This window comes from Eleutherodactylus coqui, chromosome 4, assembly GCF_035609145.1.
Source record: "Eleutherodactylus coqui strain aEleCoq1 chromosome 4, aEleCoq1.hap1, whole genome shotgun sequence".
In the NCBI taxonomy this organism is placed as follows: domain Eukaryota; kingdom Metazoa; phylum Chordata; class Amphibia; order Anura; family Eleutherodactylidae; genus Eleutherodactylus; species Eleutherodactylus coqui.
The window spans coordinates 228,434,524-228,461,080 of record NC_089840.1 but is presented as its reverse complement, the minus strand read 5'-3'; the positions used below and the strand labels follow the sequence as shown (position 1 = coordinate 228,461,080).

The window sequence follows — 26,557 nt, the reverse complement described above, 5'->3', positions numbered from 1 at the left end:
TGTTCAATGTTGTACCACCTAAAGGAGCTGAGTAACATGAATATTAAAATCTAGGGATGCATTCTGTTTTTAAATCTTAAACATCTCACAAACTCATCATGATTTATGTAGAAGCAGTAACTCGTTAACTTTATGAAGGCTATAAAGTCCACAGCAAACATTCTTAAAGGGTTTGTGCCAACATTTAACATTATCACCTATCCACAGGACAAGGAACAACATTTTGATGGGTGGGGATCCAACAAATCCCGAGGGGTGGTTTAGCACACATGTTGTCGCTTTATTTCAATGAGGTTACCAGAGATAGCCAAGTGATTGACCTAATAGGTCACATGTCTCAGTAAAGATTAATTATTACCCAATATCCAAAAGTGATCAATGGATTTTAAAAGTGTTGTGCCAAGTTATTAAGTTATCCCCTATTCACAGGATAGGGGTGAAGTTTATGATCAGTGGGGTTTGGACCACTTGGACTTCCACCAATTTCGAGAATAGGACTCCTGAATGAATGGAGCAGAGGTTGCACATGCATGCCACTGTTCCATTCACTTCAACGGGAGTGTTAAGTGCTAATTACAAGGGCTTAGCAATCTTCGGTACTTCCATTGAAATGGAGTGGCAGTGCACAAGTGCAAACTCTACTCCATGCAGTAACCTTCGGGACCCCCTTTGTTGACATCAGTGGGGATCTCAAAAGTTGGACCCCTATAGATAATAAATAGAGATGAGCGAGCGTACTCGGTAAGGACAGATACTCGAGCGACTATGGTCCTTATCGAGACCTGCCTGCTCACCCGCAAAGATTCGGGTGCTGGCGGGGGTGAGCGCTGTGTTGCGGGAGGGAGAGAGAAAGAGAGAGATCCCCCCCCACTGTTCCCCGCCGCCCCCTAAATCTTTGCAAGTGAGCAGGCAGGTACTCAAAAAGGACGATAGTCGCTCGAGTATCTGTCCTTACCGAGTACACTTGCTCATCTCTAATAATAAAGGTATCCCCTATCCTGTTGACTTCCACCAATCTCGAGAATAGGGATCCTGAATTTTTGTAGCAGAGGTTGCACGTGCATGTTGCTGTTCCATTCACTTCAACTGGAGTGTTAAGTGCTGACTACAAGGGCTTGGCAATCTCCAGCCCTCCCATTGAAATAGAGTTGGGAGTACAAGTGCTACCTCACCTCCATGCCGACACTTTGGGGACCCCCTTTCTTGACATCAGTGGGGATCTCAACAGTTGAACCTGCATAGAGCATAACATTTTTCCCTATAACTTGCATTTATAATTTGGCACAACCTATTTAATGGAAATATTGATATAGATTACCAGTAGAAGACCCCGGTGGAAAATTGCAATTTCATTAAAGTAGACATGTACAGTAACAAATTGACTCTAGGCTTTGAATTTTTAGAACTGCAATAGTAAGGCGATGCTCATACGGTAAAACCCACCATGGATTCACCAGTTAATCTGCAGCCAAAATTTGAGAATCAGCCTTAAATTTCTACCATGGATTTTGAACTACATATACCATGGATCTGTGTGCGTATATCTATGTCAGATTCCATGTCAAGAAGTGAAATATCACTTTTTTTCTTACTCGTCGCACAAATTTCAAGCCTGCGCTGCATAAACCACAATGTGGATTACCTATCAAATTGATCGAACACCAATTCCATGCCAACATCTGTTCTGTGAACATAGCCTTTAATCAGATTAAATATTCCATATGTGACACATACATAGTGTTATTTCATGGCATACCACTGTTACGAATATTATGATTCATGTGTCTGAGCATTTGCCAGACAACAGAGTGTCACTGAATGCTCCGGTAACCCAAACGGAGCAGACAGATTTCTTGCATTTGCTCTTCCCCTAATATTCTCCAACTTCCAAAAGGTTCCAGGCCGTGGATGTAGTCAGGGTTCCATGACGTGCCCTTACAGCAGCTTATAGAGGCATGTTTTGCTGAGGCAAGCGACTCAGGATGTGTGGAAAATATATCAGGCTACAGCATCACATTTCTGTCTGACTGATGTATTTTTTCCTGTCCTTTTCTTTATGGTAATTCTGAAAGTTACAAATTACAACCTTGTTTTTCTGCAATTCAAATCTTGTTTCAGCCTGAAGTTTTGGAATGCATAATAAGAACCAGTATTTCCTCTTTAACACACAAGATACTTGTGTAGGTGGCACATTTGTTACAATGGACCATTAAAAAAAGATTATGACTTAAAGGAAAACTCAACTTTTGAACAGCAATTTAAAAACATTCCACAGGTAAAGTCTACATCAGATGTTCGGTAACCTCACTAACTCTGCGCTGATGTTATGTTCATACAGATTTTCTTTTCCATTCACATAAAAAAATTAATTCATAATTTAACCAATTTCCTGTGACTTGTAAGCAGTCATAAAGGAAGCTTAGGTCACGTATGTGACAATAGTGTGAACAACCAGCGGTAGAGTGTTGCAAACACCTTACAAAATAGTTCTCCTCCAATGTAAGCTGTCTTTCTAGCACCTTTAGTGCTAATTAATAAAAAAAAAAATATAGACCTGAAACATGACTTGCATTATCACCCAAAACACATCTGGGGTTACAAATTACAAGTTGCATTGAGGAGATCCTATTGGTGTGTAGAGTCTTACATGCAATGCTTCATGGGTAAAAGGTATGCCAATTAGCTCTCCCCACGAAGGATGAAAGCTGGATGAATAGGTGCCCTGCAAGTGAATATCCAACTCATAAAAGATCCTTGGAACCTGTTTTTCCCATGAAGCATTGCCTATGAGACTGCATAAACTAGCTGGATCTTCTCTATGAAAAGCAACACCCCACTCTACTCCCGATCTGCCCCTCATCTAGTCAACCAGTAGCTTGCTTGGTACTTGGAAGGGAAGCAGGAAACCACAAAACAGCTGTCTACAGATGGTTTTCTGGTTGGCTAATATCCCCAAGTCCTGTTTCAAGGCTCTTTTGTAGCTCAGAAATTGACTTATAGGGTAGCTACCTACAGGTGGCAATAGAGAGACTCTTTCCTTCCTTCTGGTGAGGGGTAATTTGCATACCAAAACCAGAGACATACATTTGACAGAAAAAGCTGTTTTATAGTAGTTACTCATTATCAGTACAGAGTAGGCTTATGATTGACTGCATAAGAAGAAAGGGCTGGATACTGTCTTATGGAGCTGCCACTATAGGTGTTGCTAGAAAGCCTTCGGAAGGCATGCTACCTGATAGACATCCTACCAGCTGGATCTCCGCAAAGAGAACCTGTATCTTTCATGAGACAAAATATATACAGAAACAAAGCATGTAAGAAGTCATTCAAAATGTCAGGCGTGTTTACAGTATTTTGAAACTCAAGTTGAATTTCTACCTTTAGAATTGACTATTTCCATGGAATATATTTCCTACAGAAAGGAAATACAAGACTGAAATAGTTAAAAATGTGGAACCTAGGAAAACGGTTACATAACATACAAAGAACAGTTATTCTAGAAGCTGGCTCCAAAAAGAGACTGATATCATATGGTATATATTAGGTAATGGTTTTATAAGGCGCGACATCATAATCTCAATCTAAATGAAAAATAAATATTTCAGTCATCACTTCAGTTATGAAGTTGGTTTTAGAAGCTACAATAATGGAGATTTGAAACAAGCCTCTAAAAACAATATTTTTTCATCATCGAAGACTTGGTGTACGTTGAAGGACATTTTTCTGGAGGGACATAAATCATCATTCCAACCGAAAAACATGTAAACCTAAAGTCTACATGACTTGCCGGGGTGGAATTTTAGTTTGGGTCCTATTCCTCAACATCCCACACGCCAACTGTGGCGCAATCACTGAGTGATTCTGGGCAGGGGCGTAACTATAGAGGATGCAGGGGATGCGGTTGCACCCTGGCCCAGGAGCCTTGGGGGTCCCATAAGGCCTCTCTTCTCCATATAGGGAACCCAGTACTATGAGTAAAGCATTATAGTTTGGGGCCCTGTTCCAGGTTTTGCATTGGGGCCAAGGAGCTTCAAGTTACGCCTCTGATTCCGGGAATAGCTCCCTGCCACTTTTCTCCAATCTTCAGTAAATAAAACAAACAGGGACTTGTTCCTTCTTCTCAGACTTTGATGGAAGATTCGTGCAAGAAAGTGGTGGGTGACTTCCTAAATATGGCGTTCAGCCTTTTCAATGCAATTACCTCAAAATAGAGGCGTAATTGCCCCTAATAAATATGTCGGCTTGTGTTCCCAATATGCTAACGTGTGTGAGAATGACATTTAATGTATTTTAATAAGTGAGCAGATGAACATGCTTAAAACATGAAGTCACTGTTTATAGAGCCGTTCTAAACACAGTCAAGATAATCTAAAAGCCTCTCTTCTGTATCAAAACAAGCGAAGAATGAAAGATTGTTTAAAGATATGCTCTTAGGTCTCGCTCCATCCTAACAGACATGTTTAGAGTAAAGCAGTTTCTTTTTCCGTAAGAATATAATCTTGTGAGACAGATGATTTTTATGTTTTGCACATTTTAAAGTCAGTGATATTTAGGAAATTAAACAAAGGCATCTAATGTTAAAACATATGTAGGGGCTTTTCAGTTTTAATTAATGAAGGGAAACTCAATTTTTTTCCTCCACTCCTATAAATAAATAGGTTAGATATTGATGAACAGATCGTTGGGGGGGGGGGGGGGGGGGGGGCTTCCCGCACCCCCAAAATCAGCTGTTGGAAGTGACCACAGTGTCCCGGAGAGCACTATAGCCACTTCGTTGACAGAGCTGTTTAAATTGCAGTTGAGGTGTCTGGTATTACAAGTCAATACCATTCATTTGAATGGGAATGAGTTGTACATAGGTCATGTGATCAATTAACAGGAAGGCCTGAGAAGAGGTTGTTGTGCTCACCCAATCAACTGATTGGCTGAGGATAAGTCATGAAAGTGATATTCCTATCTCGGCTTTTCATGAAAACTCAGCTGCTCTGTTCCGACCAGCTGTCAGAAAGAGGCAAGCGTTTAGCGTGGCGCTATTTATGTAGCTCTCGTTGTAGTGAATGGGAGTTATGGAAACTGAGTTGCGCAGTGTGCAGTACTGTTTATGCAGCTCCCATTCACTACGAGGATTATGGAAACAGTATTTTGCTAAGTGCTCAGCTCTTTCTGTAGACTCAGGCCAGATTGGCTGTAATCAGGGCAGTGGTTTCCCATCTCAGCTATAAAAAGTCAAGATGCGAATACTCCTTTAACCTTTTCCAATCCAGTTTGTATCCTAATTTTCCTAGGGGGCTTACTCTTTTATACAACGGCGCTATATGCTGGCTAAAGTCAGTACTGCATGGGGTGACATGTTGGATAGGCTCCGACAGCAGAGAGGCTGGCAATATACAGTAAGAGAACCCAGACAGTGGTCTTCCAACATCGGATCTGTACAGCCTTAAATCATAATGTTGTAAGACGTCAGACAATGGATTGCAAAGGGCTAATACTTTAGTCTTCAGAAACCCCTTTAATGTTTGTTATGTAGCGACCTAAATCTGCTAACTAGTCACAAAACCATACTCTTGTGAAGAACTGCCATTGTCACATACAAAATAAGTAACAAGACAGATATCACATATAGTATTTTGGCACTGTTCACACACGCCTTTGAAGTTTCTGCCTCGCTTCCATCAAGCGTTAAAATGACAACCCCCATCGCCGGGGCCGGTCATTGCCCGTTGGCTTCTGTTATAAATATACATGGCTCGTATGGAGGGAACCTAATATGTAATATATTTCCTATTGCAGCTGCAATGAAGGGAAGGGGCTCTAAAAGAAGCCAGAAAAATAATAATATATTAAAAGCAATAAACCACATACATTAATTTTAATCTTAATACAGGTTACTTTTTGAGCAACGATGGGAGGGTGTAGAAACTTAGTGCAGCTAAAGTGTTTCATCTGCAGATGTTTCTGAGAAATAAAATCTGATACCATTGCTACTGAAATCCCTAGTGAATCATTCCTATAAATCTAAACGGCGAACACATGGTGCTTGATAGGGTGTCCTAAAACATTTCATGTTGACAGGTTTGCATTACGATATTATGTTACTAAACTCCACTTGTCACATTGTAATATTGTGGAAAAGGCAACGAATTTAGTTACTTATTGATCAAATAGTCCTTTATTTTTCTAAAGACCTTTTAGCCAGATTATAGGGGTTGTTCACACTTTAAACAATAGGGAGTTATACCGTATCTAGAAGCAAATCTCCAAGTGATATCTTTTAAAGGAGCGCTAACCTAAAATTGGAAATATCCTGTATGGCATGGCAGGATATATGAGACATAAAATACTGATTATGGGGGCAGATATTTTTTTGGACCGCCTGTCAGTGATTCACTAGCCTGAAGGGGGCTTCCAGCTGTAAACTAGTGATTGTGTGTCCTCAGGTTAGGCTATCAACAGTAGATTAGCATGGGCTGTTGCCTGAGATCCCCACTAATTAGCTGTTCATTGGACCTGTACACTGAGCTGATTTCTGTAGGAAGCAGATAGCTCCGTTCTCAGTGCAGTGGCCAGGCTTAGATTACATGCAAAGCTCCCATTCACTTCAATGGGATCTTTACCTGAAATACCAAGCCTGGCCACTACAGTGAGAACGGAGCTGTCTTCTTCCTACAGAAAGCAGCTCAGTGTATGAGTGCATTGGCCAACAAACACCAGATCGATGGGGTGGTGGACCCTGCCAATCTACTACTGATGGCCTATCCTAAGAATGGGCCATTAATAGCTTACAACTCAACAATCCCTTTTAATATCTGCTGACAATCTAGAATGCATCCAGCAAAACAGCAAATGGATATAAATTATATTAAAGCATTAGTGTATCTTTAAAAAGAGTGGCTGTAACAATATATAGAATCTCTTGCAAGTGGTAATCATTGTAACGTCCCTATCTGACATCATGACAGTGTGTAGTGTTACATGACGGAGCTCGACTTAGTAAACATAGTTCAATGTCAATAACACACACTTTATTCTTTTTCGTTGCCTCTGCCATAAAAGTAATTTGAATGAACATCTGTTGCAGATTTTGAAACAGATTTGTTTTAATGCTGTATTTAACAAGTCTCTAATCTACATACACTGATGGTAACCTTTTTATATGATTCCATTTTGAAGACCTCTTTTTTAACCCAAAATGGCTTAATAATCCAAAAAAAAGCGTTGTAACAACATACAAAATGTATACAACATATGCAAATATATTAAATCAGAGAACTGGGTATGTAGGGGGGGGGGGGGGTGTAAGCACTACCTAATTTCCTCTAACCGTACACTACCAAACCAATTTTCAAATCCAACCTGTTTTCATCCTTTAGGTGCCTCGGAATCTGTTGTGTCACAGGCTATCGTTGTATCGTACCCTCTAAGCCACTCTTCCACCCACCCAAAGATTCTGCCATGTGTATAATAGATGCCAATAGATAATCACATAGGATTTTATGATCTTCGGCCCAACCCCTTACTTTATTTCTGGTTTTCTCTGATAGGTTATACAGTGTTATAATTATTACACATACTCTTCATTTTGACAAGGCTCGAAGACCCAAAAAGGATCTTCAAAGAGCCCTCTGAAACGGCAAGCAAGCCATTAAACTCTAAGCACACCACTCTATGATGAAGAGATCTTGAAGGGAGTTTTATGGTCTGTTACCTCCAGAACATGACAACCAAAAGAAGCGGTCTTGATTTGCCCATAGATCTGTATCCAATTATAATCAGAGGGAGTATTTATACATGCGACCAGACAGATTATAACAATACCATCTGTGTTTCATGCTCTAGAGGCAGTAGGCTAGAATATTCCTCAAAATCTCCTATTGTAGGACTACAGGTAATTAGGATTGATAGAGAAATGGGAGAATGCTTTGTTTTAGAACGATACTCAACCATGTGAACATCAGAACACAACAACTGTTCATCGCTAATAAGCTGTTTGACTAGTGGGCATAAAAAAAGAAAAGAAGATGCCTCAAAAACCTATCTCAAAAAGAAAACCTGTTTTTCCTAAGAAAGGTGACATTACACCTAGTTCAAGGAATTTACCGGGACTAAAATATTCATGACCTATCTTCGGGATACCTGATCTATACTGGATAGGTGGTGGGGGTGATGGGGTGGTGGAGAGGGGCAGACTTCTGATACCCCAATTAATCTGGTGTTTGGCAGCTTCTTTCCTGGCTTGAGACATCACGTTCAATGAACACATGGTCTATATGCCGCGTAGTGCCATTCAGGTGAATAGGATTGAGTTGCAATACCATGATCGCCACTACAAAATGTACAGTGCTGTGTCATGTACACAATTAAGAGGCTTATAAAAACACAGCAACGTCTTCAAACAGCTGATCAGCGGGGGCACCAGGAGTTGGTCCCCCATGGATCTGATATTGATGAGCTCTCCTAAGGATTGGTCATCAACATTTTAGTTCTGGAAAGCCCCTTTAACCCTTTCCAATCCACTGTCTGACGTCTGAAGACATTCTGATTGAAGGCTGTACAGCTCCGATGCCAGAAGACATCCGGTAGGGTATTCTTACTGTATATTACTGGCCGCTCTGTTGTCGGGGGCCCCTCCAGCATGTCATATACCGCAGTACTGGCTCTAGCCAGCAGATGGCACCATTGTATAATGGCAGGAACAGAAAACACCCTAGGAAACCCTGAATCCAAAATTGGATTGCAAAGGATTAATTGCAGAATTACATGGCACTAATTGAGTAGAAAAGCGTTTAATATATTGCCAGACTGAGTGCACTCTAGCTAATAGAGGAAGACCCCTCATCTATATACCCTAATAGTCGGTTTTCTTTTGACAACCCATTTAAGGATATATGATATTGAAGAGTTGTATAGTATCTTTCTATGCATTCCTTTCAATAGAATTCAGTGTGTGCATTCAACCTTTAGATACCCTACAAGTTTAAAAAATAAGATATTACAAATGTTAATTTAATTAAATGGGGGGAAAAAATCAAGAGATCTAAAAAATATTGTGAGCTGCATTTCTATTAGTTTCTTTTGCTCTCTTCGACAATAACTAATGCTTGAAAGTGACCTTTCCAAAGGATTTCCTAATAACTAGATAGTTTGGTTAAGCATGTGTGACTGCTTTATGGCTGAAAGGTCAGATGCTTAAGTACTTGGGTTACGTTATAGCACTTCTTTTTTTTATTTTACACACTCGGTGATACATGCTTCTTAAATGGAATAATAATCTCATTATGTAAGCCTCAACAAAAGACATATTTAGATAATGGAGTGATTAAGCTGATGACATGAATGATGTCATCATTTAACAACTCGAGGGAGAAAATCCAAGTTGGACAGTAACCACTTCCAGCTTTGAATGTTCTTACTTAAAATCTGTACAGAATTACTAACACCTCCCAGTTGACTATTGCTGCTATGTAAGTTATTATAATGACATGATATGATAAAACTATAATGCCTTTACGTTTGTAAGGGATGTATTGCCTAAAGTCTCCCTATCTTTCTGACTCAGCCTTAAGATGGCCATGCATGAGGTAGCTGTTGGATGAACAATAGCTGGACTTTGCCATAAACATAGATGCCACATGGAGCATGCACTGGGGAGAGGGAAATGACTGCCAAACATCCATTGCCTAGTATCAATCAACCATGATATCAGCCATTGATACTGAGCGGTAAAGACGGCCCACTTGATAGAAGACTAGGTGTCAAGCCCATGCAGGTGGGCCAGGGGCTTCAAGAAAAATAATAACAGTGATGGAAACAACAGGACTAGAAATTCTGTAATGATGACACAGTTGGTAACAGTCATGAATGCGCTCTCGTCAGTAACTGGTAATGGGGCATTGTGGGAGATGTAGTCTTTGCACTCCCCAGCTGGAAATCGGACGCGGGTTCGAAAGCAGCAGTGGCGCAAGTTGACAAAAAAAAGGCACAGTTCAGTTGGACGATTTCGATTTACATTTGGAAAAATGTCAATAAGGGGAAAGGTAAGGGAAATTTAGAATATTTCACCCAGTCTCCGAAATACCCCTTTACGGTCTACAGGTGGTCCTAATTGATAGAGGACCATACAGGCCCCCATTAATGAATGTTTTCAAGAATTTTGACCAGAATTGTGAATACAGCCCTGGACTATAATACAAACTTTAAATAAATGTTATCATGTATTTTGAACTCATCTAGAGTTACAAAGTTGTTATTTTTCTCGTAAAGATCATATGAGCTATAAATCAGGACTGGAGAATGGAACTTACTGATACCATACCATTCTAAAGGGTACCAATTTAAAATAAATAGGGTTTCCACCCCCCCTACTGAAGCTCATACCACTTTAATTTATTTGCACTTTTCCTTTTACATGGTACAAACGGCTTGCATATTTCTGTTGCTTAAACAAAGCAGTAATAACTCACCCTGAAATGACCCACATATCCCAGTTACATAGTAACTGCAACAGAACTACAGTAGAATTGTGCACGTTTTAACCTGCCAATGCACATGTCAGTTTCCACCAAGTCCCAGCCTAAAACAACAAGTATGCCAGAATAGCTTAGAACACCTGCCCATTCTTGGAAAGTTTTGCTGAATTCGACCATAAATATATAATTTTATGGGATTTTTTTTTCCATTTGACCCAAATTCAAAATTTTAGTCAAATTCCACATTTATACAAAATTGTCTAATTGCAAACTTGTAAATGTTATCCTTGGTTGGAAATATACTTTAATCCAAGATGCCTTATTTTATACAACTGCCTCCAACTGTAATTTTACAGCCCTTTTTTTGAAGTTCTTTTAAGTCAGAAGCATAAAACATTTCAATTTTACCGCCCATCAGAACTATTAGCACAAACACAAGTGTATCTCGTCTACAACACGCCTGGTCTTTGAATAGATGTAATTTAATATCGAACCGTTTAAAGGGCAAAATGTGGCGATTTCAGTAAACCAATATAAAGCACAAAAGGCAAAACATAAAACAGCTCTAAAATACATTTTGAACCGTACCAAACAAAAGAAAATGTAATAGCAACTATAAATCACAATGTTGCATTGGTGATTTAATATCTCATAGACAAGAAATGTTCAGACTCGCAGCGGGATACAGAAGCCTATACAAATTGCAATACCTACTGGCAGTGAAGCACTAAATTGACATCTCCTCCACAACGTTCACACAGGGTAGAAATGACTTGTTCATAGAAAATGTCATTTACATCAACCCATCCGCCACAGTTTGAAAAGCAAATGCATATCTTTTTAAAAGTGTTAAAGCCTACACGGCGGCGCGTTCTAATGCAAATATTAGGTTGTATACCAAAGTGCCGTATAACAAAGCAAACGCTATAATTACAGGCGTTTACGTTTCGGTGTCACCCCCTGAATTAGGAAGCGATTACAATTAACACATCTTTCACAGTCTGCATGTCAACCGGTACAGATTTTGCTGGGGTTGTCACAAACTATCAGTACTTTGTATGGTACTGCCATTAGGTAGAGTCTGGGCTGCCTTAGGCACTGACAGTGAATATACCCTTAATTATTAACTATAGATCATTACACATCAAAACCCCCAATTCTATTACATTTCATAAAAAAACATGGCTGGTAAAGAGATATTGATCAAATAAGACTAACAGAAGCAAGCAAGTGAATAATATAACTAGAACGTGTAGAAATCATATATGTATTAATCTATCCACCATTGAGAACTACGACAGCACGCTTCTTAATGGTCACCTGCTAATGCATTACATTATATCCTAAAGTTTTTTTCCCGAATGCAACAAAGTGACTCCATGTTGCAACGTCTTGTGACAATTCTTCCATCGATGCAGAATGGACAACCTAAAACAAAGCCTCAGGGCCCTTTTAGACGGGACGATGGTCAAGCACTAGAGCGCCTAAGAGTCATCCCAACGATAATCGCGGCTGTGCTTTGACACAGGAGTGATGAACGCTCAGTGAATGGGGGTGGAGCAGGTCGGAGATCACTTCCACCCTCCTGCCTTCATTCACAGTAAACAGGCAGTCATTCATAGATGAACGACTGCCTGTTCACAAAGGCTGATCATTGTTTGATTTTATGCCCGCTGAAACTGAATGATGAATGATAAGCGAACCAATTATCGTTCGTTGTTCAGTTGCTGGCAGCATTTACGCTGAATGATCATCGTTCAGATTTCCACGATCCAGCGAGCATCTGAATGATAATTGTACCATGTAAAAGGACCCTTATGTCTAAAGGAAATACAACCTGAAATTATCTTCTAAGACGTCACTTGAGCTGTGAAACTGTTAGGATTCCTATATTCAGACCCTTATCAATCTTATCTTGACATGGTCGTAAGGAGATATGTAATAATAATAAAATTCCCTTAAGGGTGCATTCACACGAACGTATATCAGCTCGGTTTTCAAGCCGAGCCGATATACGTCGTCCTTGTGTACAGGGGGGGAGGATGGAAGAGCCAGGAGCAGGAACTGATCTCCCGCCCCCTCTCTGCCTCCTCTCCGCCCCTCTGCACTATTTGCAATGGGGAGAGGCGGAGCAGGGGCGGGGCTAATTTGTGGACCTTAGCCCCGCCCCATCCCGCCTCCTCGCATTGCAAATAGTGCAGAGGGGCGGAGAGAGGAGTCAGAGAGGAGGCGGGAGCTCAGTTCCTGCTCCTGGCTCTTCCATCCTCCCCCCCCCTGCAGAGAGAGACAACATATATCGGCTCGGCTTGAAAACCGAGCCGATATACGTTCGTGTGAATGCACCCTTAAAAGGAAACATTAAGGTCAAACACTAATTTAATAATAAAATATCAAGCAGAACGGGGCAAGACAAAAAGCTGCCCATTCATCGAAGGGCCTGTTCACATCTGCATTTGGAGCCTCCGATACAAATCCCACACAGAATCCTGTACAAAATAGTGTAGGAAAATGCCAGGCATTAAGCCAGAAGCCTGATGTACCCCATTATAGTCAAGGGGGTCTGTTGGGAACAGTTTGGCTTCATCATAGGATGGATCTGTTCCTGGTTTGGATTCCATCTGACACAACAAAAAAGTCGAATCCCACAACCGTAGATGTGAACATACCCGTAGATAGCTGTTGGTTGAAGGCTCATTCTTCCAAAAGCTATCTTTGTTGTAAATGCAGAAAGCCTCTGCAAGACATCTCTGGCAGTGGCTTATCTCCCAAGAACAATAGGATCACACAACTGAAAACTAATTGTCCAATCCTGATCTCATCTGTAAGTAGGCCACCATACACATTAGATGATCAGCTGACTGACCCAATGCAATCAGACACTTATCATATGGATAGGTAATAAGTTTTGATTCTGGGAAAACCTTCTTTAAAAATTACTTGGGGGGGGTATGATTTTGTCTTCTTGAGTTTGTCTTTAGACTACATTAATAAATTAATTTATAATTCTAAAAGCCACTATTTATAACATTGTACTCTGTTTAATGCCATATGGTATTTATATCTGTTTATACAATGCTTGACATACAGAACTATTAAGCAATCATGTCTGATGTAGTCAACATTGCACTGGGCACTAATACGTATTTAACCTACATGCTTACCCATTGCCATTTTGGCCGATCTGGCACTTTAAATTCATGTCTTGTGTCTTTATGACATTCTCGAATGTTCCAGCTGTTTTCCGTCAAGGAGAAATGGATATCTGTTTAAACTCTAATTTTAAAGGTTTGGAAGTCACATGCTTTTTATTCCTGAGGATGTGGTCAGGCATTAATTTACTTTTAATGACCTGTTCAAAGCAATTATATTTTCATTAAGAAATTGTCGATTGATTAAAATGTCAGATTCAAGCACCAGACTGTTTACATCGTGGCCCCGCAATGCTGTCTTACAGTCCTGTAATGTACTTTACAGGATCAGGAGAGAATTAGGAAATTAAAGACAACACGCTTCCATTTTTTTTTTCTAGCACAATTAATTACAAAGTGGGTAATTTTATTACATAAAGCTGGATGAATGCTTTAATCACTTACATATTTAAGGAAATTATTTCATTACTCATCCAAGGCATTGTTTTTCATGTCTGCAGAACAATTTCAATAAATTAAACCATTTGACGTGTAAGTTTTCCGACAAGAGGCGAGAAATGGAGAACATTACTTAGAAAACACAGATTTTCATAGGAAAGAAACTTTTTTTAAACTATTTTAAGATAACTGAAAATCTACATCCAAAGTGTGTAAAACAAGAAATGTGTTCAAAGTGACATGACATTCGCAATGGATTTCAGAGCCGTATTCAAGCAGTGAAACTGGATCCCGTCAGTACTGGAGGTACTTGCGTTACATGAGATTTTTCCATTCACATCCTGAAATATTACCCTTAAGGTCTGTATGTAATTAAATGTAATAATCGTTGTGCATTAAAAGACCTTATAAGAGCAACTGCCAAATGTCTTGAATCGAAAGAGGAGTGGATGTTTCCATCCAAAAACTCAAAATCGGTTGTCCAAATGTGATGAAAAGCTTCTGTTCTGCTGATGTCCTTAGGAGATTAAAGGCTAAATATCATCTACAAAGGATACAATTCACCCATCCTGAAATGCAAATCGCCCTCAACTTTATTTTCCTAATTTGCTATACATATAAATTAGGGACCCATATAAAATACACAACTGTCAAAACTTCAATGTCAATCTTCATTCTACGTTATGGCCAATGGGCCATCTAGAAGAAGCTGCCATGTTTTCTTTCTAGACTCTAATGGGGAGTGATGTACAGGACCGGCCAACTCTTCACAGCAAATAGACAATGACACTGGACAGTGAATGGTAATATATGTCTCTCGAATGGAGTCCAGAGCTGCAACACCTCCTAGTAGGCTGGTCAGAATGGCCAAGTTAGCAGTCATTTCATCAATACAACATCCAGCTTTGTGCATTCCAATAATGCATCCTCTCTAAACTCTGTTAACTGGGTGAAATCTCTTGCAGAGGTGTTGCAGAGGTGTCTAGTGGTCAACTACATAAGCGGAGAAAGAGGTCAATTACACACAAGTAGCCTCGGAGAGCCTTTTTATAGGTTATGGGTGAAACCACTTTTAGGGCTTCAAGTGGCAATACTGTTCATCTAATCACACCACAACTCTAATCATTTGCATATCTGCCTGAGATGGAACTGCATGCCATGTTTTGTAGCAAATTGACAACTCCTTCTAGGAGTTACTAATATACTTTTTGACAAAGTGTATAAAAATGTAACATAGTGTGTAAGGCAAAAAAAGACATATGTCCATCCAGTTCAGCCTATTGACTCTCAAAGTTGATCCACAGAAAGGCAAAAAAGCACCAATGGGGTAAAAGCCAATTTTCCCCATTTAACGGGGAAAAAAAATCCTTCCCGACTCCAATCCGGCAATCGGAATAATCCCTGGATCAACAACGCAGCATTCACTCAAAACCTGCCATTAGATAGCTACTTGTAGACACTTCCCATCTTAGGCTAAATTAACAGTGTGTTGACAATGCCGGTTTGCCATATGCAATATATCAATAGACCCCATTCACCCAAACAAAGCAAAAAGAGTGTCTTTTAGGTCTCACTCAAGCTCGTAAACATCGGTAAACCTTTTTTCAGCTGTATGAAAAAGTGCAGTCTCCTGCGTTACTCCATACTAAGGCATCCCATAAAAAAAACAAAAACAGGAGCCTAGAGGCGACCCAGTGGCATGTACTAAAGGGATCCGCTAGGGGTATAGATCAGGAAGGGTTTCCAGATGAATATTCCCCAAGTACACTGCAAGTGTGAATAGACACTTATGTTTGGCCCATCTATTCTATCTCAATATTGTTCATCAATCCCGACACACATTTATTACACCCCCATGTAGACCACACGGAACATGGAACTCGCAGGTCCCGAATACTGTTCCATTAACACATATGTTAGTATTTATGAAGCCGTCCCTTTTCTTTGGATCATTGTATGTTAATATTTGTACTTAGACTACAACTTACTGCCAGCCTTCAAATATAAACATTAGGATCTGAAGTTGTGACACATGGCAAATAATACCGTGCTTACCTTTCATAATGCCTCCGAGTACAGGTGGCTGCACTGGTACTTCCTGGATTGCCGCCCAATTCATCATAAATATGTTTCCATTGCCTCCGTGCTGTAATCTGTACAAAAGCAAGAGGCGTATTTATTTTAATATCAGTGATTTTTTTTGGTATGTGACAGTTTACAGAGAGCACATTTTACACCAGACAAGACCAACACTGTAAGATTACTGTATCTACAAGGCTATTTATATAGCAAGGCGCTGTATGATCCATAGATTCAAGACTCTTCAAACGCATTATTGGCAAAAGAGTTATTACCCTGCCCTAGTTTCTGTAAGCCACAGAGGGGGTTTATTACACTTGACTACATCTTCACTCTCATATGTTTTCAGGACAAAGAACCTGATTTACACTTATTCTAGAACAGCAACAGGAAAAATAAATTTAGCATTTCAGCTGCAGTTGTGAAATGTCAAAGGTAAATATCAGCCTTTAACCCGTTCCTGCCTGCAAAACACACATCCACTTTACAGTCTTTCTTAAAGATACAAATAAAACGCTCTATTAATTGCAATTTTAAGTGGATTTTTTTGGGGGGTGGGGGGGTGGTTCAAATACATTTTACTGTATAGACATTAATGCCTACTGCTTAATATCATATGTGATTTCTATATAACTTTACAACAAAACAAATCTCATCTGAAGAGTCTATGATTGTGATTTCATACACAAGCAATTTTATGCTACTCTATAGGGGTAATATGGAACTAGGAAAATTGCCTAATAAATGTTGATTGCACTCATTAAGTGCCTATGCGGTCTTGGCCTTTAGGTGCCAGATTTTTTTCTCCCCTTAAACTGATTGCACACAAGGGTATTCCGGTCGCATTTATGCATCTGTAATATGGATAAGTGTCCCGAGACCCGTGGACTGGCCAGGGCACTCGCCCGTATTTTACATAAATGAAGCCAAAATACACTTGTGCATCACCGGCCTGAGGCTTGATTCACACAAGAGTTTTTACGCGGCTATTTTCTCCGCATTTTCACGCTGGCTGAAAATTGCGACCATCTCAGGCATTGGCTTCCAATGCAGTCATTCACATGGGTTGGGAAAAATAGGACATACGCTGCTGATTCCGCAGGCACTTGTACGCCGGAAAAGATAGTCCTGGTTCTATCTTTCGACTGATATACACTGACGCTCCCATAGACTCCTATGGGAGCTGGAAAAATCGGGAGGGGGAGGCAGTTTAGCAGCGCCTCTAGTTAGGTATTTGAAGTCATTTGAAGGATTTATGTCAAGCGAGGAATTTCCAGGCTGCGGCATATCTTTTCGCTAATACATTGTCAAACAAGTGTTCGGACAATAGCTATTAAAGCTGTACGGGCACCATAAGTGTGCCTCTTTGACCATGCAAAAAGTTGAGAGGCATTATGGTGCGCCCTATTACAATCTTTATTTCTTTGATCACTACCGAACTAAGACCAGCTTATGGGCACAACTTTCATATTGTATAGTGTATTACAGTTTGCCCTACTTTCCATGACTGATTAGAAGTTGATATATGCATATCTTACATACAGTACAGCTACATAACAAATTAGATCATATTCTAGAACGGCCTACTTCATGAACCCCATCTATGTTTAGATGTATGTGAAGTTAAGGAGGGAAGCTATAGCTATGATTACAGTATCTCACAATTAAACACGAATGGCTTCCAAATAATCAAAGCAGAATCTGGAAACAATTAGCGATGACATCTTTCATTTTTCTAGTGGAGTTGTTATTGGAGTCTGTGTTATAGCCGAGCGGTTTACATTGGGGAACATAAAAAAAAAAAAAAAGGATCTTAATCTTTTCTGCCTTATCTAATGTTTTCTTGGTTCAAAGAACATAATGTTCAGTCCGTGACCATCAAAATGTATTTGTGAACTAAATATAGAGCTCTCATGTCAGATAGCATTAGTTAATAGAAACGAGCGGGGAGAATTTTCGGAATAACTGATAACTTCCTGTTTACCCGCTAGTGGCATTTCACCCATCCAGCTATTTTACACTACAATTAAAGCAGATAAGTGCAAAACTCAATTTCTTAATGGCCGCTGCTGATTATGTTGTAAAGCTCTTAAATACATTCCACATTATTAGACATGAACAGATGTCAGGTATTTTGCCAAGTGAAGTTTTCTTTTTATACAATCTTGGCTGCTTATACAATAATAAGCTCTTTCTTAACATGGGAAAAAATTACAGACCCAACTAATTTCCTTGACGGGGAAGAGTTACATGTGTTTTCCACTTGTACATTTTTTACGACAAGTTTACAATACTTCTAAAGCTGGAATTAATCAGGCGTCTTTCCAAGGCTAGTTCAATAAACCCCCTATGTGAATTGCTATTCTGAAATATTGTTTATTTAAGCTTTTAGTCCAAATTTGTTAAACAGAGAAAAAGTTACATTTCATTCGGCTAGCACAATCTCATGAGCGAATACATTACTTTCCAAGGTGTTCATTGGCAAAAGCCTGAGTCATTCCAGTAGGAATCTATTTTGCAATAGAAGTTACTGTCAATAGACAACGGAATCCGTATGCGATAGAGTGATGATTGTAGCTGAGATTGGGTGTTAACCCTTTCCAATCCACTGTCTGACGTCTAAAGACATTTTGATTAAAGGCTGTACAGCTCCGATGTCGGAAGACGTCCGGCAGGGTATTCTTACTGGAGATTACTGGCCGCTCTGTTGTTGGGGGCCTCTCCAGCATGTCCCATATTGCAGTACTGGCTCTAGCCAGTAGATGGTGCCATTGTATAATGGCAGAAGGAGAAAGCCCCCTAGGAAACCCTGAATCCGAAATTGGATTGCAAAGGGTTAAAATGGAAAGGATTGTTGGGCTCTCTTAAAGATTTTTGTTACCCAACTTTTCTTAAAATAACAATTCCTTATAGTACATGTTGTAATATCTATGCTTTATTCTAGGTGCCCAAGGCAAGTAGAAATAGCTCTGGTGACTGGGTTCACGGTTCTTTCATGCATATGGTGATCAGGGGGTTATATGCAATGCCAAAGCTATGGAGCTGTATGCCGGAGAAGGTGATTACATACTACGCCTGCTGTGCAAAGAACGCACATATTGGTTGTTAGATAATGATAGTTCAATCACTATCAAAGGAAACTGGTTATAGCAGGGGCTGCTCATCCCATGTAGCTCCCTGCCAACAAAAGACGCATTGTTGGAGCATAGGATATGTGAGTACATGGAAGAAGTGGAGGCCTTGCTGTGACTACTGGGAGAGCCTTGCTGAGACTACCTGCTTGAGAAGTGGAGGTAGCTCTGCTGAGATGACTAGAAGAAAGGACTTGGACTTCTGGGCAAGTGTGTGTATGGGGGGAGGAGCTTTATGGGACTACTAGTGAAATAGGGAGGAGTCCCTTTGTGACTACTGGGGAAGTTAGGTATTCTGCTGTAACTACTGAGGAAAAGACCTGTATGTTCACAGGATGGGTGAATGGGGACTCAGTTTAAACTACTAGTGGTGGTGGGCAGAACTGCTAAGGCTACCACTTCATGGAGCTCAGATATGTACCTTATAGTTCCTGGGTCCTACAGCAAAATCTCCATTAGGTCCTACCTTCCACATACCATTTATAATTCTAATGGTAGAAGGCTCTTGGGCTACCACAAGAATGAGGGTCTGGGTGTTACTTCATGCGGTCCCTATAGCTATGCCTCTAGGTGAAGCTTTATTCTGTGTACAGGAGTGAGGGACAGAACCTCAAGTAACATGTAAGGCCAGGCAAACACATAGCTCCATAGCTCCTACACAAGGTTTTGTGGATCTAGGCTTATAATAGGCTAATGGGGCTCCTATCCTTTGAAACTAACCTCCTATATCTCTTTATGCCATATACAAGTAGCAGTTTGATTAATTAGCATACTATATGTGGGATTACGGGAGCAATGAGAATAACAATAAAATATTCAGAACACTTACTGTTTCATATCCTCCCAGTTTTTGAGCAGCTTGAAACATAGTCCAAAGGTTAACTGTTAGAAGGACAATAAGTATTTAGATAAGCATTGCATTAACCAGAGTGCTTCAAACAAATGCATATTAAAAGATAACAATAAACTCTCAGCCAAACTGATCAAACACAGAGGATGTAGATAGATTTCACAACTGTGGGAGAAAATAACTGCGTTTCTTTCATTCGGCATTAGCAGATGTATAACATTATTAAAAATTAATGAAAACTGCACATGAAAAGGCTGAAAGCATGTTGTTTATAGGTCATGTTAGACCGGCTACACGGCTTCATAATTAAGAGAAACTAAATGTTTCGTTTTAAACTTTGCTATTTCCTCAAAATAGACAAAACCATCTATGTTGGACATGTTTGAGGTTGAATACACAAAAATATAAAAAGGAGAACAAAAAAAATAAAAACACCAAAAAACTGATAGCAGTACACATCCTGTTCTCAACAAGCTAGAAAATCCTATTAGTATAAAACAGGATTCGACTCAAAAGGCCCATTTACACGCAATGTTATCACTCAAAATTCATTCAGTCGATGTCCTTTGAGCGATAATTGTTGCGTGCAAATGGTACCATCCATAGCTTTTCTGACGAACGCTGATTTTTGATTCAGCATAAAAACCATCGTTCAGCTGATAGCAGGGACCGCACACGGTGCTGAACATAGCAGGTAAGTATATTACAATGTATCTTTTACTTTTATCACTCTATGGAGTTTGACATTATTTTTAGGGTTTCATATACCCCATGAACTTTGTAGGAGCTACTCAACTACACACGAGGCAATATTTTATTTGACAAAGCAAAAAATCTATCAAAAACAACTTGAAATGTTGATAAGTTGAAATGCAGTTTGATTGTAGACGTAATTTATATAAATCCAAAGTATAGGAGAAAGACAATTAAATAATTAATTACACTATAATAAAAATTTGAGTTTCTTAGAGAGGCAATACAGTTGTTCTAAATTCCAAATGTCAAGTCTAGTTGTAAGATATAGTATAACTTTGTCATGGCTTTCCTATGACTTTAGTTGACATCTCTTTAGCATGAATGATCCCAAGCAACCTTGGGATTCTTTTACATGAGCGCATATCGGCCGGCCATTTTCATGTATCAGATTACATGGGCGTATTTCTGAGACGGGAAAACGCCCAGCCAAGCCAATATAGTGCTGGACGTTTTTATGTCGGTCCCAAAAGATAGTCCTGGAACTATCTTTTGGGCCAGGAATACGTCGGCTGCTGCATGGGCTCCTATGGGAGCCCATGTCAGCGGCCGTAGGTGGGAGGGAGTTTAGCAGCGTGGCCCATGCAGGCTTGCCTATCGTTCCTCCCCGCTCGTTCTGTGGAATAGGAGGGGCTGGATGGGGCGGAGCTAAGCCCGGTCTGCCCTGCCTCCTCCCATAGATGGCTATGGACAGGGGTGGGATGTGGGTGGAGCTAAGCACCCAGCCCTTGTCCATAGCCATCAATGGAGGAGGCAGGCCGGACTGGCGATTAGCTCCGCCCCTATCCCACCCCTTCCAATTGCACAGAACGAGCAGGGAGGAACGACAGGTGAGCCTGCGATGGGGAGGGAGGGGAAATGGGTGATAGCCTGGTGAGCTCGGCGCATTTGCACCAGCCTCACCAGGCCATATGAATGAGCGCACAAATGTTTCATTTGTTCGCCTGTTTACCAGATTTTCCTCTCCCAAAGTAGCGTATATCAACCAGCTGTGAAAACGGCCGGCCAATATGCGCTCATGTGCAAGAAGCCTCAGAAGGATTATAGTATTTAAATAAGTAGATCCACAAATATATTCACTAAGATCATGTGGTTAATTAGGACCATAACTAGATTCCCTGTGACATCATTTTTTGATATGCTACCAAACTGGCCATAGATGTAGCCATTTGTAAGCAAACTCCGAGTCCAGATGTCTTTTGTGTAACCAGAACTGAAACCACCGTGCCCTCCGATTTAATTTATGCACATGAAAAACTCACAATGGCCACTTTCCTTAATTGCAAGCAGATTTAGCCAACATTATTCATGAGATAACTCTTTAGGAATTCAACAATGATGGACATGAGATTAGAATTTCTCCCAAGAAAAATGTCGTGTTCATTTCTTTCCAATACAATACTCAAGGAGCAGAAAACAGTTACTGTAATCCAGTTACACTCATGTGCCCTTATCCACTTCCTAAGTACACACTGCTGGCCTTGCTTGTTCAGCTCTTGATAAAAAACCATCAAATTAAAAGCAGCTTCATAGCGCAAAACTTAAGCCCTATTTGTTTAATACTCTCTTGTTTATAGGAAGTTCAAGAAAATTAAAATTAGACAACACAGCCTTCAACACAAAACAATTTCCAAAGCCTGGCTGAACCTTCCAATGTTTTTCAAATCCATTAACAGATTTGCTTAGGTCTTGATTTAATCTAAATCAATGCATAATGTAACAAAGCTGTTCAGAGAACGTTCATTGCTCTTCTATTTCAAACAGCCAGTTTGGAGACAAACATTGTAATCATCTGCAGTTATTCAAGTTTATCATGGCTGCCAGAGCTCGGCAGCAATCAGTGCCAATTAGGTATGTAAATTGTTATGTAAAACATACAAGGGGTGACATTCCTCATAAAAGCAACACATGGCTTCAATGAAGGAGGAAAAGATCTCCAAGCACACGTATTGCAAATTTAGGGTAAGGATAAAAATTGTTAAAGAGTTGGAGGACTCAATTGCTGTTTTAGTTGTCATTACAATTGTAGATAATTTTCACTTTCCTGTTGACCACTATAGAACCAGTCATTACTACTTTTGGGTTTGACCCACTTCTAGCTGTTTCACTCAGCTCCATACATTGTGCAGTGGCCTTGGTTGGTACTGCAAGCTGAGTCCCATTCATTGCAATATGACTCAGCCTGCAGTACCAACCCAGGCCATTACACAATGTACGGAGCTGTCCGCTTCCTGCAGTAAAATTGGTAGAAGTGGGAGAACGCTTATAAACAAAGCTATGCACCATTTCTTTGACCTTTCAATGACAAATTGAAGCTAATGCAAGCCACGATGGTACCACAGTTCTGTAAAATTAGCACTTTAAAAAAATCAGACTAAGGCTTCCCTCACACAGATGTTTGCAAAAATGCTTTCAGCAGTGTTGGCATGCATTTACTAGCGTTTTTGACTGCGTTTTCAAGCCAAGGAGGCTGGGGGAAAAAAAAGCAATACTCATCTTCAATCATCCCGCTGCTCTCTGGTGTTCCTGCATGCTTCCGTGCAGTTGTCAGTGCTGACAGAGCATCCCTCGCTGGTAATAGGGATTGAAAACCCCACCTCAAGCAAGAGATTGCTCTGACTGGCTGAGTCAGTGCTCGAGAACCAATCAGAGCCAACACTCGATGCACCAATCAGAGCCATTGAGGAAATGCTTAATTAAATAATTGAAAACCCTATATTCCCAAGCTCAGCATCTTTCCTTCCATCTTATTCGGCCTTTAGATCTGCTATAAGTCATAGACTAGAATCTAAGATGCTGTATTTCTTTTGTTTCCTCAATATCAGCCAAATAAATTTTATGAGCATTTTGATTCAAAATTATATCACGTATAGTAAAATGGGACTCTGATGTCCCTGAAATCGCAGTCACCTAAATCTATGTAAAATGTAATCCTATAACCAAAGAATCCTCGGGACCTAAGTGTGTGCACACAAATCAAACGCTAAAACATTTCATAGACTATCATAAAGGCACTGTTTCTTATGTTTAGGCCTTGCTTTTTTAATTCTGGTCTTATGAGACTGCAGATTATTTTGCAGTTGTGTTTGAAACAACTGTCAGACTAGCAGACGTTTTGGAGTATGAAATACTGGATTGTCTCATCAAGGCGTGCCCTCTTATGCCCCCTTTAAAAAAAATTGTACAGATTTCTCTTGATCATCTTTGAGATGTTTCTATATACCTTGATTGGAGTCCATTTGAGGTAAATTCAGTTGATTAGACCTAATTTACGCCCCCTCCTATATATAAGGTCTCACCGCTCACAATGCATATCAGAGCCAAAACCATGCTATGATGAAAGAGCTAAAATGACATAAGGTTTGAAATCATAATGAAATCTCTTACTGGTTGCCATGGGCAATACCACCGTTTACTCCCGCAGTAACATTTATACAAGTGCTAATACATGCAGGTTATGTATAAAAAAAGGTTTATAAAAATGACTGGAAGCTTATTGGACAGACAGGTCTCCATTCAGTTTTATACAGTCAATTGGGATGTTATTATTAGAGAAAACTTAGTTATATGTATTACAGACACTGGCGTAACTATAGGGGATGCAGTTGCACCCAGGCCAAGGAGCCATAAGGGCCTATAATGCCTCTTTTCTTTATATGGAGTGCCCAATTCTATGAATAAAGGCATTATAGTTGGGAGCCCTGCTACAGGTTTTGCATTTGGCCCAGGAGCTTCAAGTTATGCCTCTGCGTTAAGGGGTTAAAAGAAATTGGGGGGCCCCAAGATAAACTTTTGCACCCAGGCCCATGAGCCTTTAGCTACGCCCCTGATTACAGATGTATCTGATTACTTAAACATCTATGGTTAATAAAAATCGTGTACTTACTTTGCTTAAAACCTAAATACGGTATCCTCTCAATGGGCGTCTTCCGCTCTTTCATATATTTATAAAGTTCTACAAGAAATGCCTGCTCATCGGCTTTGCACTCTTCAGTCTTACATCCTTCTGCTGCTGCAGCCACATTTACTTTATCCTCTGTTGAGATTTTCTTGCAGTTGCCGTTGGCAGTCTTGGCTTTTGGCAGCACTGCCTTAATTTCACACTTTACCTAGAAGAATTGTGCAGACTGTGTGAGCTTTAATGCCATAGTGTCCTATTTCACAGACAAAATACATATTTTGACTCAAATATACACACAATAGGAGACGCGTATACTAATATGTTCGGGAATTTACTGCACATTGCAGCAGATAAGAGTCTGGTGTTAATTCTTCATATATTCTATAATAACTCATTGGACATTTTCCCCTAAATATTCCACAGATGAAAGTTATAAGTGTACAGTACATCGCATGTAAGTGTTCCCTTGACAATATATACACAAATTTGAATTCTTCCTACAGGGAGTGTTCCACAAAGGACATTTATCACCTATCCATAGGATAGATGATAAATGTCTGATTGTTGGGCGGCCCCATTGATCACCAGAACACTGGTGCCAAGCCCCCATCCCTCCTTCCTGGCTTTGGTCAGGAGAGGTATAGTTTCTCCTTATGTAGAAGACCTATTAGGCGTGAGGGTACCTATAACGCCATGTATGCTCTTCTGGGAACTTTAATATGTATTGTAGAATTGGCGCTGGTCATGCATGTGCCTTGCCGATTCATTCAATTTCTATGATGCTGATGGAAACAGTCAAATACAGAAGATGAATGACAGAACGGCAGCCAGCATTCTTGATCGTGGCTCCATTCAGATTCTTCACTGAGGTTGTGTATTGAGGGTGTACAGAACCCACATTCGAGTGATTGTGGTGGTCCAAGTGGTCATACAGTTATCACTTATCCTCAGTTAAGTCACAGAGCTCATGAAGGTCTCACACTTCGGAATGTAGACCCTGATAGCATTTTAGCTGTCCTAAAGGGTTGTCACACGAAATAGATATTCCCTATTCACAAGATGGGGCATAACTATAGGATCAGAAGGGGTCCAACCTCTGGGTTCCACAATGATTCAGAGAAGGGGGATCCCATTCTCTAAATGAATGGAGCTGTGTCACGTATATACACTACAGCTAAACTGATTTCAAATGGAACTACTGGAGATAGCAGAGTTTAAGTGCTTCTTTGGGGACCTTCGGATTCTATTCTCATGATCAGTGGGTGTTCCAACGGTTGGACTCCCACTGATCAGATACCCCGTGGATAGCAATTAATTTAATTTCCTGTGCCATCCTTATTTCTCAGTGAATATTTGTAAGGGGTTGTCTACATGGCATTTTCGAGCACCTATGGCTTTTTCAATAGCTTACGTGCTATAGGTAAGACACGTCCAAAGAGCTACAGTAAATACATAATACACCATGTCTACGGAGAGCCTCTATGCAAACAAGCAGCATGTAAATAATTAGTATCCACCTCTGAGAAGTCTTGGCCCCCAAAATCAACTTTTATGGGGAGGTATAATATTGCTATTATTAACCAGTGCAAGCACTATGGCTTTTCACAGTAATATCGGAGAAGGAAGGAGCGCAGGCAACCCTCCCCAATACACAAATCCAACATTTACCCCCACGGCGCTCTTGTTTATTGTTTGACTGCAAAAACATTCAAGAAAGTTATTATGTCACCAAGATTAAGCTAACACTACATGACATGAATGGAAGAACATTGTCCTACTTTCAACTCCAT

General features: G+C 40.2%; 1 protein-coding gene across 2 annotated transcripts in view; it reads right to left on the bottom strand.

Moving 5' to 3' along the window:
- Positions 1-26,557, bottom strand: part of ARID5B (AT-rich interaction domain 5B) — a 294,257-nt gene that overhangs the window by 32,830 nt on the left and 234,870 nt on the right. For both annotated transcript variants that reach the window (XM_066600812.1, XM_066600813.1), the window contains 3 exons: positions 24,753-24,975; positions 20,093-20,145; positions 16,109-16,206 (listed from right to left, as the gene is read on the bottom strand). In XM_066600812.1, coding sequence (XP_066456909.1) covers positions 16,109-16,206; positions 20,093-20,145; positions 24,753-24,975 — 374 coding nt within the window. The remainder of the gene's footprint in view (positions 1-16,108; positions 16,207-20,092; positions 20,146-24,752; positions 24,976-26,557) is intronic.